This window comes from Lagopus leucura, unplaced genomic scaffold (assembly GCF_019238085.1).
Source record: "Lagopus leucura isolate 7727_CA_CO unplaced genomic scaffold, USGS_WTPT01 Super-Scaffold_100021, whole genome shotgun sequence".
Lineage (NCBI taxonomy): Eukaryota > Metazoa > Chordata > Aves > Galliformes > Phasianidae > Lagopus > Lagopus leucura.
Genome location: NW_024962274.1, coordinates 10,342,291 through 10,360,407, shown reverse-complemented (window position 1 = coordinate 10,360,407; position 18,117 = coordinate 10,342,291). Strand labels below are relative to the sequence as shown.

General features: G+C 50.1%; 1 protein-coding gene across 1 annotated transcript; it reads left to right on the top strand.

The window, feature by feature from the left end:
- Positions 1-5,071: 5,071 nt before the first annotated feature.
- On the top strand, positions 5,072-7,567 carry LOC122183993 (transcription cofactor HES-6-like). The gene is made up of 4 exons (XM_042878504.1): positions 5,072-5,138; positions 5,801-5,896; positions 6,041-6,119; positions 6,858-7,567. Exons 1-4 carry the CDS (start codon positions 5,076-5,078, stop codon positions 7,301-7,303), a joined length of 684 nt encoding a protein of 227 aa, XP_042734438.1. The 5' UTR covers positions 5,072-5,075; the 3' UTR covers positions 7,304-7,567.
- The last annotated feature ends 10,550 nt before the right edge of the window (positions 7,568-18,117 follow it).

The following is an 18,117-nucleotide window of genomic DNA, read 5'->3' as shown; positions in this document are numbered from 1 at the left end:
ACAGTGACACCAGGAGGGACCAAACACTTGAGAACTCAACTTTTCAGTGTCTTTTCTTGCTTCCCTCCCCCTAGGACCATTGCTGCATAAGTCAGCAGCCCCATAACCTGCCGTTACAAAGGGTCCCTGCAGCAGCCTTTCCCCAGCAAAGCCACAGCTCCTCTCACTGCAAGATTTCCTGGGGCATCATGAACAAAGGCCAGGCTGGAAGTGCAGCCCTGTTCCCCCTGGCACAGTCTGGCAGTGAGTAATCTCTGAACAGCACTGGTTAACATGCTGCTGTGCTGGGAGCAGTCCTACCTGCCCAGACTGTTCCCTCCTGACCTGGTGCATGCAGTCACCTCTCTGGCATTTACAGCTCTTTGCCACATTCCTCTCTTGCTGGAATCATTTGGGGAGCAAACCACCCTTGGGCGACAGAGAAAGTCAGAGCAGTGTGATTTATAGCTGTTCCAAAAGCAGCAGATATGAGCCTTTTAATGAAGAGGTTTAACCTTTTTTTTTAAACCTCAACTTTGAACCAGAGCTGAACTTCTGAAACCCACCAGACTAAAACCATTTAGTCATAATGACTGAAATCACTGTGAAAACAGCCTCTCCTCTGTGAATGTTTGCTTATGGCAATGGAGATCCGGGGCCATCCCTGCCTTGGGGAGGGCGCAGTGTGTTCTGAGTCCTCACATCAGGGCTGAGTTTTTCTCAGTGCCCTATGTGCTGGTTGTTCCCTGGCCTCACCCTTCCAGCAGCTCCAGATGCTTTGTTTCTCCCTTCACAAATGCTGCATTACTGCCTGCACCAAAAGCAAGACCACTCCCTTAAAAGCAGAAAGGGCAAAATCAAACACAGCAGCTGGCAGCTGAGGACCAGGACACCCCTCCCACCCAGCTGTTTGCCCAGCAGCCCTGTCACTGGCACCCTTTGTGAGCAGAGACCCACACTCACAGTGTGCAGCATCCTTCTCCAACCCCGCTGACACCGCTCATTTTCCCAAGCCACAATGCATGGGGGGCTGCATTGAGTTTCTGCTGTGAGAAGCTGGGGCAGACTGAATGCCTGCCCCTACTGATAGCTGCTCTCCTAAACCTGCTCAGAGCAGCAAGCATGCTGTTACCTCTGCCTAAGCCCTGCAGCTGAGCAGCTGTGCTAACAGGCTGTATTCAGGCACCTGTAATGGTTCTGCTTAACTCCTCCCTGCTCTGCTCCCGGCTCCCAGACTATCTGGGCACTTGGCAGGAAGGTTGCAGCTCCTAAGGAAGCAGCCTGGATTTGATCTTTCCTACCCAAAAGTAAATCCAGCAGGGTGGATGCCTGGGAACTGTCTGGAGCCAACTGCTCAGAGCGACCACGCTGTCTGCAGGGAGAGGGCAGGGAAATGGTGCCTTGGACTGGGAAGGCAGTGGTGGCAGCATTCAGGCTGGTCAAACTGGGGCCGCTGGAGAGAACTTCCTCTTCCTATCCATGGCAGTGGGGCAAGGACTGAGGGACACAATGTGTTTAAGTTATGCTGTTCTCTCTAATCTCTAGCAAATATACAGCAGAAATATAGACCCCAAAAGACAGAATGGGAAACTAGAAAGCATCCCTGTGGCTCCCTCTGGTCTCCTAGGGATTGAAATTGCTTGAGACATCCAGAAAAACATGTCTCTTCATCCTGGAGCCATCACAGCATTGCTGAAGAACTTGACACACGTCACAGTTGAGAGTACCCGGGCAGTAAAGAAAGACCTGTGCTTTCAAATGAGGATCCTGCAGGCCTGGCCTACAGATGGTTGAGACAGGGTTGACATCAGCTCCCCAAGGACGAAGCCTTTGCCTACAGTACAGTGTCAGTGCTGGGGGAGGATGCTGGTATGCAGAGAGGGGCAGCCTGCAGTCCTGGGAGCGCAGTGCTGCCTCCTCCTGGGGCTTTCCTGCCACAGGGCCTACACCCAGCAGCTCAGCAGCCCCACTGGACATCCCTACATCTCACATCTGTCTGTCTTCAGCAGGAGCTGAACTGGGTCTACAAAATGCCCTTCTGTCCAGCAATTGAGTGAGGCCTCAGCATGCAGATCACAAAGAGCATCAGCGGTCATGTATGGGACGTGGATGTCACCAAAGTGGAAGAGACCTCGGTGGCACCATTCCCTGCTTCCCAGGGACACACATTCCAGCTTGAGGTGAAGTTGGCTTTGCAATGAGAGGCACTAAAGGCCCCTTCCTGCGGCCGTTGGCTGCCCCTGCCCCGGGAGTGCTGCCCCTCTGGCAGGGCTGGGGCCACTGACCATTTCTCTGCTGGTTATTAGATTGTTCACGGCTCTCAGGTTTGTTTGAATAAGCTCTTTTGTCCTAATAGAGCTTTCCCACGTCTCTTCATTCGCTCAGCAGTCGCGTGTCCCGAGTCAAAGAGGAGCTGTGGCCACGGATTCCTAAAGGAACTTTTTTCAGAGCAAGACATCTGCGTTGGAGGGAATCTGCAAACATCTGCCACGCTTTCCCCATTTCCAAGGGCCTTTCTTTCCGTCTTAAAAACTGCAGGAACAGATGTTAAGAGTTGTTTTCTTTCTGCAGGGTGTGAAATGCAGACAAATAGCAAAAAAGAAAACTCTGAGCGGCACTGACCCTTTTCCTTCTGCTTTTTGTGGAAAGCCCAGGAAAAAGGGAGGCTTTGTTTGCTATGGAGAATCCCCTTTCAGCGAAACCTGGCAGTGCGAAATGCAAAAGGGAAGCGGGAATTTGCAAAAAGCTCTCTCTTTAAAGCTCCGTGCTCATTTGCATGTGCCTGTTTGGGCCATACAATCCCCAGCACAGATGTCAGGCTACCCCTGAAAGGCAGCACGGCCCTCCCGCCCGCGCACCCCCTCGCTTGGAGCATAAAGGGTTCTGCCCTGAATGAGAGGTGTAAAATAACTGTTTACAGCAAAAGCTGCTCTTCTTTTTCACGGAAATGCTGTCTTACAAATGAACCTTGAAATGAACTCATTGCCAGCAGAAACCAGTGAGGCTCCGTGAGCAGGGGGCTTCCTAGAGTCCTGAACCTGCTGCCCAAGGGAGGAACGGGCATGGGCTGGGGCTGGGGTTGGGTACCTCTTCTGGTGTGTTTCAGATCCTTTAGACAATACTGCATTCTCAGACACCTCTGCAATGCCCAGCTGAGCCAGGAACAGAGATGGCCTTGGGCAACCATGGGATGGTCGCTGTAGGACAGTGCCTCTTCTGTGTGAGGTGTTGCTGGTGGGGGTGTGCTTTAGGAGCAGGAAAGGTGACTTCTTCTCCACCAGCAAAGCAAAACCTGGCTAGAAGTCATGCAGCCACTTCTCCCGATTGATTAGAAAAAACCTGCAAAAAACAAAAGTATCTTAAATGTTGGGGTTTGGCAGATGTGAAGAGCTTTCACACCAGACAGTGGAGCATCCTTCCATTTTTTGTGCAGGGGACAGACCTGATACAAGGTGCCCGTTCCCACTCCAGTGCTGCATCACAAAGAACAAGATACTAACTGTCCTCTCTGAGAGTAACAAACACCCATCTCAGGCTCTCCCTCATGCACCCCTGCCAAGTAGAATGCTTATAAAACTGGGCAACTGCACCCAACACTTGCATTTGGCTGACAAACAACCCCTGCCTGCACGATAACATGTCTGGGGACACATTTTCTTTATAAGCCCAGACAGTGCTGAGTGCAGACATGCTGGAAATGTTTGCATTTACACACAAACAAGCACACACACCCACACAGCGTTTAAGTGCAGGACGCAATGTCCTCGCTCCATTCCTGGGGTATATCACCACCTACGGCTGAAGGGGTGGAGTAAGGGCTCTGCAGCTGCAGCGTTGTGCTGGGTGATGGGAAATTCCAAGAGTGGATCCCGAGGGCTTTTGGAGCTTCTAAACCAACACAACTTCTTCCTGTCCATTTACATAAGGCGGCGCATTTGACACCAACTTGAAGGGCTTCACCTGGGTGACTCTGTAGGACACTGCCGGATCCTGCGGTTAGCAAAGCAGTCGTCAGAAAGCAAAAGCACAGCCTTGAAAAATGCCTTCATGCTCCCCCTCAAAACCAGACAGAAGTAAGGAAACATAAAAGCATGTTCCCATTCTGTGCCAAGCCTTCTGCAAAGGCCCCTGTGCTTCTGCACTAGCATTTCAGAGGACTGAAACAAGCAGAAACACACCCTTCACCCAAAAAAACAGCAAATGCAGCATGAAAGAAGGGAGGAAAATAAACAAGTAAAAATCCCACAGAATCAACAGGACTGCATTCACCTCAAGGTTGGTTTACTTCTGCAGCTGTCTGCAAGTTTAATACTAAATATCACACAGCAACAACAAACTAGACGAGCTCTGTATTCCCTGCACATGGCTGTGTGCAACAGAGAATTCACATCCTCGGGAGGTCCGTGAAGTGCTCTCCCTGGAGGGTTTCTGTGATGGGAGCGAGGTTTCTATAGCTGCCTGCTGTCAACACTTTTTAATCGATCACTATTATCCTGCAATAACAATTCCTGCAGGAACTCGTCAATTCTCTATTGCCTGGGTTGCCAGTACTCTATTATCAAATTAAGAGGCTGCTTCAAGGACTGAAGATGCTGAGGCTCAGGCTGGCAGGTAAAAAGCAGCGCTGGCTCAGGGGGACACAGGGGAGAAAAGACGCAGAGACACATTTTCCCAGGTGTAACTCAACTGGGTCCCACCATTGTTTCCCTCCCTGGGAATCTGTGCAAATTGAGCAGGAGCCATGCAAGCTGCTCCGAGCACGCCCGTTTTGCTTCTCTTCTTCCTTAACAAAAGATCCCTACAAAGCAAGGCTTTGGAGGCCGGACATCTGTCGCCGTTTGGGGGGGGCCGCCGCGGTCATTGAAAAGAAGCGGTGCCCTGTCAGCTTTGATTGATGGTCACAAACCTCTGGGCTCGACCCCTCGTGTGGGAAAAGAAGTCCCGCCAAGGCGAGTTCCCTTTCACATGCTAATTTTGGGTTATAAATACAGCGGAGGAGCGGAGGAGAGGCAAAGCGCTCGCCGGGACTGGCAGCACCCGCTGCCCGAGTGCCACTCGCCCCGTCCTGGCAGCGCCGGGCGGACAGCTGGATTACAATGACGGCCGCAGCCATGGCCGGCGGTGCGCACAAGCTGCCCAGCACCAAGGAGGAGAGGAAGGTAGGAGCCCAGCGGGAGCCCCGAGCAGAGATGGGTGCTGCAGATTGCTTGTGGGAAAGAGTGTTTGTTTTTTTTTTTTTTTTCCTCTTACTATAAAGACAGTTTTCTCTGAATTTAACCTGTGTAAATTTATTTTCTGCTTCCCTTCTCTGCCTTTTGGTTTCCGTTGGGTAAATTCAGGCTAATAGGGGTGGAAGTAAGAGAATTCAGAGCTAGCGTGACCCAAAGGACAGGCCCTTACCAGAGCTGGAGGCTCTCCATCAGTACGGACCTTACTGAGCGTCACGCCATCCCGCACTGGTTGCACACTGGGATGTGGCTCTCCCAGCTCATGCCGGCCCCAAGCTGCCCCCGTGAAACCCATGCAGTCCAGTTTCTTTCATTCTCCACAAAAAATAAATTATTGCAATTCATCCTCCTCCTGTTAAGGAGGAAGTTTTTCACCCAGAGGGTGGTGATGCACTGGAACAGGTTGCTCAAGGATGTTGTGGATGCCCCATCCCTGGAGGCATTCAAGGCCAGGCTGGATATGTCTCTGAGCAGCCTGGTGTGCTGGTTGGCAGTCCTACAGATAGCAGGAGGGTTGAAACTAGATGATCATTGTGGTCCTTTTCAACCCAGGCCATTCTGCAATTCTCTGATTCTTTGATTCTCACCTGCAGTTAAGGAAACCTCTAATCGAACGGAAGCGCAGGGAAAGGATTAACAACTGCTTGGACCAGCTGAAGGAGACCGTGGTTGGTGCGTTCCATTTGGATGTAAGTGTTCATTTTGACGCAGATTATGTCCCTCTGCTGATGGAGACTGTTTGGCTTTTGGGGGGATGGGAGAGGGTCTCTGTATTTTGTGAAAATCCGCAATTACCTCATGGCTTCCCAGCTCATGAACTCTTTCTTTATTAGCAGTCTAAACTGGAAAAAGCAGACATCCTGGAAATGACTGTGAAACACCTCCAGAACATCCAGAACAGCAAGCTGATTGGTAAGTGCCCCTTCTCTGCAGCCCCTGGGGCACAGGGCTGCACATTCAACCCCCAAGCAGCTCGGCCAAAGCCTCTTGCAAACGCCGCGCTGCTGCTCTGGGCTGGCTTTCACCGCTAGATGGAGAGATGGAGCCGAACACATTTTAACCCACGGCAGATTTTCCTTCCAGCGCTTGTTTCTCCTTTTGTTCCGTTGTGGCTCTGCCTGCCCACGGGCAGCAGGATGCTGGGGGCTGCCCGCTCCCTGCACCCTTCCCCGAGCCCTGCAAACCACGCACGTTCCTGTAAAGCATTAAACTAAGCTCAAATCTGTGCAGGAATCAATCTGCCTTCTCCAGAAGTCAGTATCTGGCTCTTAAATAATAGGCGTTTCTGCATCTCCCGGTGCATCTCCCCATCTTTGAGGGGCCTCTGTGAGCACAGCGGCGGACTGGCAGGGGAATGCCTGCTAATACCCTGTGATATCGCTGCCCCAGTGGGAAACTCCACCAAGAAACCCGAGTGCTGTTACCTGCTCCAGCCCCGAGCCTAGCACTGCTCTCCCTAACGCAGAGCTTCTGTCCCCCCAGAGCAGCAAGGCACTGGCCTGTCACAGCCCCACAGTGGTTTTGGTAGGAAGCAATAGGAAGCAATAGGCCCTGCATGGGCGAAAGCACACGGGGACCTGCTGAATGAGTTGAAGTGTGATGGCAGGCTTTGCACCCTTACCAACTCCAGTTGTCTCCTGTTCAACGCAGCTGACTCCAAAGTGGGCCTTGAAGCTCAGCAGAGGTACAGCACGGGATACATTCAGTGCATGCATGAGGTCCACAACCTTCTCCTCACCTGCGAGTGGATGGACAAGACGCTGGGGGCACGCCTGCTAAACCACCTGCTGAAATCCCTACCCAGGTCTGGAGAAGACACCTCCAAAGCAGCATTAAGTTCTTCGAGCCCATCTCAGCAGCCTCTCCTGACTGCAAAAACCCCACTGAGTCCTAAAGGGAATACTCCCAGCACAAATCCATCTCAGGAGCACTTCTACCCAGCGGAACACAAACAGGCTTTGAAAAATTCATTCCAACCACCCTCGCTGTCGGGTTTTGGCCAGGTCAATGCTGTGCCTCCCAGACAGGTCCTGCAGCCCAATTTTTCCCATAATAACCCTAGTATGGGGTCATTAGATATGTGGAGACCATGGTAAAATGTGTTTTCAAATGTTTATCCTAACCTTAGACACTCTTATGTATGTATCTTATAGATATGTTTCTTTACAACACTTGTGGAGCAGGTCTGCTCCCGTAGGTGTACTAAAGACCAGGGTACTTCAAGCCGAAGTAAACCTATGTGTAGCCTGCATTATAGAAGGCTGCTATTATTTTGTATTTATTTAATACATCTAAATTATTGTATAGAATCCTCTCGTGCTCTTTAGTGTATATTAATTATATAATGTTCTTGTCTTACATTCCTAAAATAATTAATGTTCTATCAATGAATATCAGACGATGACAACAACCCTCTCTTGCACCAAGCTCACCTCTGGGATCTCATGCAGCAGCTGACACCACAGAACAAAGCAGCAAACAGCCAATCTCCTTATTTTTGTTATTGTTACAGCTATTCCTGTGCAACCATGGGAGATTTCAGTTCTGATTCCTGTAGGAATGCTGCAGTGCTGAAAACACAAAGGGAGAGACTTAGTTTAGACGTTATAAACTGTTTAGAAATATTCTCTGTATTGCTCAGTGCCCACACATTGTTCCTGAACATACTGACACAACTGTTCAACAAGTGAGCTATGCGTATGTCACCTGTAGTTGCATTTAGAGATTGGTTTTGTTTATTTTCTAAATAAACTCTTGGAAGATAGCGACTGTGTTTCTCCCATCCTCCTTCTGCCTGCTCTGAACACAGTTGATGCTTTGAATAAAAGCTGTGTACACACACACACAGAATCACCTGGATCATGGTAACGTCTGTGATTGACAAAAGAAGTCGGGAGCTGGGCTTGTCAACCTGCAGCAGTACTTTGGGTTTGACTGCAAGAGCATTGCAGATGGATTCTGACAGGCAGAAGGCCAAACTCCCTGCAAACTGTACCCATCAGAGTGGGACAAACCTGCTCAGCTCGTGACATTTGGTCTCAGTTTTTCAACTCAAAGGCAGTTGAAAGCTCTTCACAGTTACAAGAAAACAAACACTGCTTATACAAATTAACGGCCACCCAGTTCAGAGGGGCTAATTATGCAGCGCCATCTATTTGATGACGCACTGAAAGAGTGAAAACCATCACCTCTGATTTAGCATTCTGTTCTGCTTAGCAGAAAAAGGCAGCAAAGCCGCAGAGGCTCACAGGTTGTGATAACAGGCAGCCAAAGGGATCTTGGAAGAGAAAAGACACGAAAGGCAGGTGGCAGAGATTACCACACACACCGCTGAGGTCAGAGAAAGCTGCATGTGACCTGAGCACCCATTGCTGCACTGCTACAGGAACCTCCTCTGCCCAGAGCTGGGCCACAGGGCAGGTAAAGCAGCAGATCCCAACCCGGAGTAGGGCCTGAAACTCACTGCTTTCTTCTCGATCATTTTGGTAATGCACCTTATCAACTTGTGGTAACCTCAGTGCTGTGCTGGGAGAGGGGCTAGGAAACACTGCTGTGCTGCCAATGTTCTCCTGTGTTTTGACAGCACGGACATAAGAACATACTTTCCCCTAATGCTGTAAATCCCCACTGACTATAATTATCAGCTTTGGTTACTGCACTGAAAAGAGATCAGTGAGAAATATGTATTTCTCCCCATTTCTGGCTGTTTACTCTGCATTTGGACATACTTTGTGCTCAGTGGGTTTTATTATTTCCTGTTTCTAATCGGTGCTTTTTTTTTTTTTTTTTTTTTTTCGTGGGTGCAGAGGGAATGGTCACACAGCAGCTGGAGAGAGCTTTAAAAATAGCAAAGTGAGACTGCAATGCTCGGCCAACAGCCTCTAGTACACAATGCTCATTTCTCAGTGCCTTCTTTTCCATCCAAGGGGCTCTTTTAAATGATCCCACGTTCCTAAGTTCCTGGTGTGCCTTTGCACACCAACAGCTTTCAGTAAAGAAGATGTTTCTTTAGGAAGGCAGATTACCCCTAACCCTTCACACACAAAGTCAGCTGCTACTTGTGTTTGACAGAGGAACCTGGTTATTGAGTTCAGATTCACTGGGCTTTATCAGAACCAGAACAGTACAAGAGCAGTACTGCTTCACTCTTTGGTACGGGCACCTCCTCCCCAACAACCAAAAAGTGCTGTCAGCTGTACCATCTCTCCGGGAAATATGAGTCCAAACATCTGCACTGGGCTCTGGCAGCAGTGCCTCCTGGCTGCTGCTGTGCCCCATTGCAAGCAGGGCTCAGCCTCAGCTGTGCACTGCAGCACAGCTCCCACCGGGGGCTGCATGCAGAAGGAATGAGAGGTTTGAACGCACAGAGGTGCCACACACTCAGATCTCAGCCCTCAACCCAATCCACACAGTGGAAGCAGTCAAGACATGCACCCAGACCAGATTGCTCAGCATTGGTTCAGCCAGGCAGACCTGTTTACTGAAAGCAGCCTCCAGCTGTGTCCAACCTCACACAGAGCATGGAGCACACGGGCTGGGACAGCCTGCTGCCTGTCAGAGCTTTGTGCCCTGCCAAAGTGCTGCTCCAAATGTGTATTTGTGAGCTGAGAGTTAAGAGGCCAGTCCCGATGTACACAGGGAGTGGCTTCTGCTCCCAGGTAACAGCCATAGGGCGAGAGGTGATGGCCTCGAGCTGTGCCAGGGCAGGATCAGGTTGGACACTAGGAAAGAATTCTTCTCAAAAAGAGCAGTGAGGCACTGCATGGCTGCATAGGGAGGTGGGACAGTCACTGGAGGCGTTCAGAGCTGTGGAGATGTGGCACTGAGGGATGTGGGCAGTGGGCATGGTGCGGTGGGCTGGGGTTGGACTTGAGAACCTTAGGGGTCTTTTCCAACCTTAATGATTCTGTGATCCTATGATTCCTATGTCCTATGAGGACAGCTGGACCTGAAGCTCAGGACTCCCATGCAGCTTCAACACAAAGCAATTAAAGATTTATCCAGTAATACCATGAGTACAAGTAGACAAAACACTCCTGTACACAGCAGCTCTGGTCATACAAACTACATTCCCAGAGCAGCTCTCACTGAAACCAACAGGAGAACTCCCACTTCTTTCTCAGGAAACGGGACTGAAACCTTTCCCAAGTGGGAAGGCACAGAGGCTGACGGGTATATAACAGACTCATGACTGCTCTGCACACAGCCCAGGCTCTGCACTTTCCCTTACTTCTCCCTTTGCTCCAAGGACACCAGAGCAGCCCTTTTCTGACCACGCAGTCCCACAGTCACTCCCAGCAATCGGGCCAAGCTGCTCCAGGGGCTGAGGAGTGGTACTGAGCCCCTGCACACTGTTACTCATGGGAGCCGAGCACTTTGCTTAAAAAAAGAAGCACAAGCCACATTCTCAGAGTGCTCACTTTGTGAGAATGAGGCTACAGACCGCTGCATGACCTCTGCAGGACCTGCAGAGGGGCTCCTAATCCTCTGCACTTAAAAGCAGGTGACCCTGCAAAACCCTTGCGAAAGGAGCAGAACACTGCCAAACTGCTTTTAAGTACACAGCAGTGATTGTTAGTGCCAGCAGTTAGATAGCACTGTACTCCTGAGGGGAAGCAGGACACCGAAGACTTCAGCTTCCCTTTATATGTGTCACTATCTCACAGCTTCCTATGTATACATTCCCATCCTAACAGAGCCTTACTCATATTTCATCTCACGAGATGTAACGTTGTGCTGAGAACCTAACCCAAAGTCAGTCACATTTGTCAGAGCTTTCACACACTTATGAATAAAGTAGCAGAACTGAAACCAGCTCTGGATCTGTGCTGCAGGGAGGTGTTGTTTGTACATCTCAGCCCTCTAAGAATGCAGTTTGTTGCCCCAGGCACTAATTGCAGACGTACCAGAGCCTGGGAACTCCGTCTGCTTCTGGGACTGCTTTGGTCCTTGCATTGGGTGTCACCAATCTTTCTGTGCGTTAGGAGTTAAAGAGCTTGTTAGAACATTTCCATCACGTTTTCTTTGGCTAACACAACAAATCAAATGGACTTTTACAGCTCTCCTCAGCCCACTGCCTCCTGTCAGCAGATGGGCTCTGCCAGCACCCTAATAGGATTACATGGGGTCCTGGCCAGGCTCTGAGGAGCCATCTGTCACTGCCCAGAGCACTGACCCCACTGAGGCAGCACCCCCAGCTCCCCCTTAGCCCAGAGCTCGATGTTTCCTCCCCTGCACACCAGGAGTGATGCACTCCCTTAGGAAAGCTGTATTTTCTACCTCCTGGAAACTGAGAAGGAAGAGATAAGCATTCTACAGAACAGCAGTTTCGCAGGACAGAGAAGGGAGCCAGCAGAGCCATGGCTGAGCTCCTTGTGCCAGGGGAGCTCCCACTGCAAGGCAGAGCCAACCTGCACACTGGAACTCCCCTGGGTCCGTCCGGGCTGTGGGAACAGCCACTCGGGAGCAAGCACAGAACCCCAAGCTTCCCTACCCCTGTCCTACTAACACTTAGCCTATGTGAGTGCAAAGAACAAAGCAAAACACTCCAAGATACGCACTCTTCCCACCACAAAGGCTGTGAGAACGAGCAATCCACATGGGATAGCAATCGCATCACCTCGTGCACTCCTGAGAAGTGCTGAGATATCACTTTGATAGGTGTGAGAGGAGAACCACCCGGTCACTGACCACAACCAAAGCAATACCCAGACAGACAGGTTCTCCCAGCCAGACATCCTGCGGTCAATATTCCCTGGGGAAAAGCAGCGCGGTGCCTCCCGGTGCTCCCTGCTGTTCAGCACTGCACGCAGAAACACTGACTGGGAGACCACTGCAGCAAGCCAAACCTCTGCTCTCCTCGGCCATAACATCTGAGGGAATCTGATGAACCTGGGGAAGAAAGGCAAAGAGCAAGCTTTCCAGCACAGACCCAGATCTTGAGAGGAAAGCTCTGAGCCCCTCAGCTCAGCTTGTCTCCATAGAGCTGGACTGGCTGTCAATAGCTCTGAGCCGATGCAGTTATAGAGGAACAACACAGGGTAGCAGTGAAGGGACTCGTATGGGCCATGGGACATCAGCCTTGTTCTAAGCCCAGCTCTCACTTCCATCTCTCCACACCTGAATATTTCTCATCTCCTACTTGGGAGAGATGACTGCACTCATCTTTGAGATCTCTAGATGAAAAGCATTAACAACATGCCAAGGGCTGCACAGATAAAAGAGGTGAGGCAAGACTTTAGAAGCACCTCTCCAACCCACTATCGTATGAATCATGTCTCCTCTGTCATTCTAACTCCAGCACTCACCTCTTCAAAGTCCATCTGCACAAACATACTCCTGTTACTGCTGGAGGCTTCCTCCAGTGCTGGCAGTGCAATTGTGTGTGATAGAGGAGATCAGGTGGCTGAATAAGCAGCTCTTGAGGCCGTTACATCTATTGTGCATGGTTCTTAAGGGCCTCCAGCCAGACTGAGTGAAACCTGTGTCCATGTGCGTGGCTCACAGCTCCCCAGAGGACCTGCTGCTGCCACCCCATTCTCCACTGTGGTGAGAGTACACTTGGTGCAAGCTCAGATCAGAGCATCTGATTTAGTTTCAACCAAAATAAACCCCATCTGCATGCATGGAAACCATGCAGCATGCAGAGAGAGCAGACAATTAGGAAATTTGCTTCAAAACCACACAAAGGCTCCAAAGAAAAACACCAGTATAGCTGGAGCCTACGTGCTCACAATTCCCATTGGTTTTCTAGGGAAACATGGCTACCCTAAACTAGGTCTAAAACATTTCTGTAAACTTTTGGTTTTACAGCTTCAATCGCAGCCCCTCAGGGAGGAATTCACACACCTTCCACCTTTCATCCAGTTGTCTGTGTCTATATCCAGCTCCTGGCACACAGATCAGAGAGGCCTCACCCAGCATGCAGGCAGGCATTCCCTTCCCTAAACAAGGGGCAGGCGTTGCTCCAGCTGCCTGACACCTCCATCCAGAAAGTCAGCCCACGCTACTGCTGGGTATCAGAGCAAGCCTAAGAGGGAAGGATCTGCCTGCCAAGGGCTCACTGCTCCACCTAAACTGCCACTGGGACAGCAGTGAATGTTTATAAGAGCTGAAAAACCTTTTGTGGCTGCTATCCTGATGGGAGCAGGCTTATGCTCATGTGCCTCAGTGCCATCCCCAGCCAGAGATCCTATGTCCTACAGCTGTGATGTGAGCTGTCCGGGGTGATGCCCTTGTTCCATGCGCTTTCCCAGCTTTGACAGTCCTCATTTCAGCCTCATCTCCACTGCACAGAAAAGCAAAGGCCTGAGCAGGAGAGGGTTCTCGCTGCCTGCCCTGCTCAGAGCCAAAGAACATCTGTGGCTGCGTTGAGACCCCAGGAGCTCACGTTGCTGAGCAGCATAGGGCTGACCTGGTGATGGTCACCACGCCAGGGCTCTGCACTCTGCTGATACGCCTGGCTGCCATCACTAAGATTCCTTCCAGTACATGTGAAATGCCCCTTTCCATAAATATATCACTGCAGTACGCATTTATTTTAAGGGACATTTCAGCAACTCAACATCTAACAGTTTCCATGGCCCATGTATGTCCACGTGTGTGTCGCGGGGTGTGTGTATATACGTCTGAGTATTTTCAGATAAAAGAAGGCTAAAAATGCAGAGTATTTCTACATTCCCCTGCTTCTCTAGCACCCTCAGAACCATCAGTTCCTATTTAGCACCCTTCTTAAACACCTAAAAAAAAATATCCTTCCAACAGCAGTTGTTTTGCACCAGCCATTCCTAGCGACAAAGTGCAGTGTGTACACATTATATAAAGGAGACACTGCATTCCTCCTGGGAGAGATAACAAGCCACGGGGGAGGAATGCTTTCCCCAGCATGTCTGTGCACGACCTGAACCCAAACACAACCAGCATGCCACTGGCAGCTCCCCAGCAGATGACTCCCAAAGAGTTTGAATGAGAGGCAAAGTGGTGTAAAGGATCAACCAAAATGTTCCTGTGCAGACAGAGTACAGAGGTGGAAAGAGGTCACTGCACAGCACAGGCTGGGGGTACACCGCTTGTTTTAGGATGTGGGTTCTACATAGAGCTCAACTTAGGCTTTGGATGCTGAAAGCTCTGGTTCTGGGGCGCTCTTTGAATTTGCTTAGGAAGCAAAAAAACCCTCAGACTATGGATCATGGAGACAGCAGTGACTGAACAGGAGATGCAGTGCAGCGGTTGCCAATCAATTGATATGCATCCAGAGACTCACCTGCACTTACCAGTTTTGCTGGTGCATCCCTAATGTTGAAACTCCCCACTACAGCAAAATTGAGGACTGGAATCTATAAATCAGACAAGTAAAATCAGCCTCATTTACCCAGCACTTTCATGCTGGTATAACTGGAAGGGACTGTGCAGTGAAGCAGTGTCATTACAATAAAACAAATAAACAAACCTTTACCACCATTCTGTGCCAACCAAACTTTAAAGTGTGAATCTGCAAACCAGAGACAGAAGATTATTGCCTGTGAAGAGCTCCCATCTCTGGGGTGAAACAGAGAACCAGCTCTATGCAGAAGGTGCTTTGGCTCAGGTTAGCAAGCAAAAGTACTGTAAGCAGATGGCAATGGGGGAAGATGACAGAGAAATAGAAGAGAGCTCTTAGCGTGATGTTTTGGCCACTGTTACTCCAGGACTTGTGTATTTGGTCTCTCTGAGTTATGGGAGGTATGTGTTAGGTATCTGGCAGCCAAGCCAGACACCGGAGTCTCCCTGTTTGCACCATTTCTTGAAATACCTGTTAAGATGTAAGAAAACAAGGTTCACTTGAGATGAGAACAGAAGCCCACCTAACACAGCATCTATTGCTGATGGGTGTAGGCACAGAGCGAGGCAGAGCGTGTGGAGCTGCTGTTCTACAGCACAGCCCTCTGCTCCCAGCAGGGAAAGGACTGCCCTGCAGCACCTCCTCTCCTCACAGCCTGCCCTGAGCTGCCCGGCCTCAGCGTGAGGGCAGATCTCTCCTTCTGGACAGGACTACATCCTCCCCAGGCACCCAGATCTTTCTGATGCAAAGCAAAAGCGAGTTCAACAGTCAGAGCACGTAATAGCTTGCTCCTTTGTTAATGGTATCCATTTGCACAATGCCTAATTACAACCCCTGTATACTGAAATCGAAATCGGAGTTAAGCAGGGCCAAAATCTGAAGACTGTGGAGACTTGAATTTCAGAGCACTAATGCTGAGGTTCCTATTTTAAGTCTGGTCAGATTTAGGGCTGTCAATCAAAGGGTCACGTTTGCCTTCAAAGGCTGCGGTGCCATGAGGAATTTCCTGGTGCTGAGCATCCTGGCTTAGCTGCTGTTCTTTAGCAGGATGGAGCTGGAAGGAGGAAGCTGGGGGACCAATCACCTCCATCTATCAAATACTCAAAGCTCAGTGCTCTTGTGTGGGGGATATAAAAAAGTATTCACCCTAATCTCATTTTCAAAGTGATGGTGTTGTTTTAACTTCGTCCCCCTGGAGAGGGTATGCGACAAAGCAGAACCTCATCTGTTGTAAAGCCATGAATGCTGGTGTCTGCAGCTTGAAAAGCAAACCCATCGCCTCCCCTGCAGATAACACGGGCCTTGTACCAGGCTCATGAGCTCTTTCCAAAAGCCATCTGTAAATGGAAGGCATGGCAAAGGCCCCCAGTTCTGAGGGAGGGAGCTACTCCCCTTCTGCCAAAGCACAGTGAACCGTCACCAAACTTCTGCCTGCTGAAAGGACTCGGGTTCTGGTGTTGGGGACCGCACAGCTTCAGCTCTTCCCACCCCAAATCCAGACACAGGGCTGGAGATCTGGCAGGCAATTTCCACTGGGATTTGTGAACTGCAAGGCAAGGCCCAGAGATACTAGTGGGGCATTCTTTACACTCACCCCACTGACACAGTCCATGGGCAATGCTCCTGCTGCCTCCGCCTCTGAGCAGCCCCAGCAGTTTCCCTGTGCTATAGAAACAGTGGCAACCTCAAAGCCAAGCAGCCTTGCAGGCTTTCTCCAGAAAGGAGCATCCAGGTGAGAAGCATCCCACCTAATGTGGACTTTTTCTCCCAAGGGAGAAAACATTAAGGAATGGGCAGGAAAAAATGGAGGCATGTGGAGCTGGCTCATGCTCCTACCACCACTTTTGGGAGGCTCGATGCCTGCATGTGGGGCTCCCAGCTGCCCTGCCAGGAACCCTTTCCTCCAGCATTTTCACCACACCTTGTGATCCTAACATTTATTCTCTTTTGCAGATCTGCACCCACATGGAGCACAGCTCACCTCATCTGCCTGAAAGCACTTCTCAGGTCAAATCAGCAGTGCCTAATCTGGAGGGAAAAGAAACCAGTTCACAGCTGAATTTTGGCAGTTTGTCTACCTTGCTCTTTCCCCAGTCTGGGGGAATTTGGGGTTCTGCACAACAAACTCTACCATACAATATACATGATGCTCCAGGTTCCCACAGCAGCTCAGCCCATCGGGAGCCCCGATTTGTTTTCTGTTTTCTTTCATTTGTGTTACACAAAGACAGATTTGTAAACAAGGAGTCAAAGTGTCTCCTGAGAGAGGTGCAGCACAGCAGAGGAGGGGAGGAGGAGCTCCATGCCAGTTTCTGAAACTTTCATCTTTTTGCCTGGAAATTTGGCAAGGCCAAAAGCAATGGTGGGCAGCAGTTGTGCTGGGCTGGAGTCGTCACACCTCCGCAGCAGTATCTGGAATCAGAGCGCAGCAAGGGGCTCATCTGCAATGGTAGCTGCTGGGGGATATCCTGATGGGGAAAGGGTTTCTGTGTGGTATGGCAGTCTGTGTTTGCAGGAATACAATAACCACATAAATACACTGGGGACTCACCCAGCTGGCGGAACTGTGGCCGTCTCCTGCAATTATACCTGACATACGAGAGATGGGATGCCAGCTAGCACCTGCCCTGTGTTTATACAACAGTGCAGTACGACAGCTGCTCTACGCTCCATGCATCCTAGACTGCTTGCAAGGTAAATAGACCAAGTACAGGATAACCTGAAATTGCAGGCAGCTGAGGGCAAGCCCTTGGTGCTGTTGCCATCTCTGAAAAGGAGGGGTGCAGGCACAGGACCTTTATCAGCGTTGGCAAGGTTCTCTGAGAGAGAGCTACCAAAATGCTGATGTCTGTGTATATTTTCTTCTCAAGAAGCCACATCTCTTCCTTCTTTTCTTCAAGTCGGTGCTGTTTGCAAAAGTTAAGTGAAACCCTGAAATCATGCTGAACCAATTGAGAAACAATTGACAGCTCTGCTGGGAGCACTGATTGCAAGAGATAGTGGTGCCTCTAAAAGCTGAGCAGAGCCAGATTTCAGTGCCAGTGATCAGTGCACACAGTGCAGGCATACACGGCTCCACCTGTAGCTCTTTACAGAGCAGGAGCTGGGTGCTGGGGCTCCTGTACCGATGGTGCAGGAGGTGAGCCCCATTCTCCTTAAAAGAGCAAGCAGGAGAGTAGCTAGTGCAACCTCAAGCAAAAGCTTGCAGACTTTCCCCCTGCTATTTTTAATTGCTGTTTGAATGATCAGTTATGATCAGTTTCTTTCCCATCCTCCTCTGCACTCTGAATCAAGTGAAAGGAAACTGCTCCAAACCTCAGTGATTCCTCAGGCTTCAAACCATCACTGGCTTTATGTAGGGCAGTTGTATCTGAGGAAATGAAGAGTGATAGAGAGAAATTACATAATCACAGAATCACTGAGGTTGGAAAAGACCTCTAAGATCCCCAGCTCTGACCCCAGCCCACCATGTCCACTGACTATGTCCCTCAGTGCTGCATCTCCACAGCAGACTGGCTCTGAGCAGGCTGGATTTCACCAGGCACAATGAGCTGCTGTGTACAGTGCTTAGGCTACATGGAGCCCTGTTAA

Excerpts from the sequence above, each read along its gene's own strand:
- LOC122183993 (XM_042878504.1), top strand. The coding sequence starts at position 5,076 with ATGACGGCCGCAGCCATGGCCGGCGGTGCGCACAAGCTGCCCAGCACC. Across the intron at positions 5,897-6,040 it reads TTGGTGCGTTCCATTTGGAT|CAGTCTAAACTGGAAAAAGC; the intron begins GTAAGTGTTCAT and ends TTTCTTTATTAG. Across the intron at positions 6,120-6,857 it reads CCAGAACAGCAAGCTGATTG|CTGACTCCAAAGTGGGCCTT; the intron begins GTAAGTGCCCCT and ends TGTTCAACGCAG.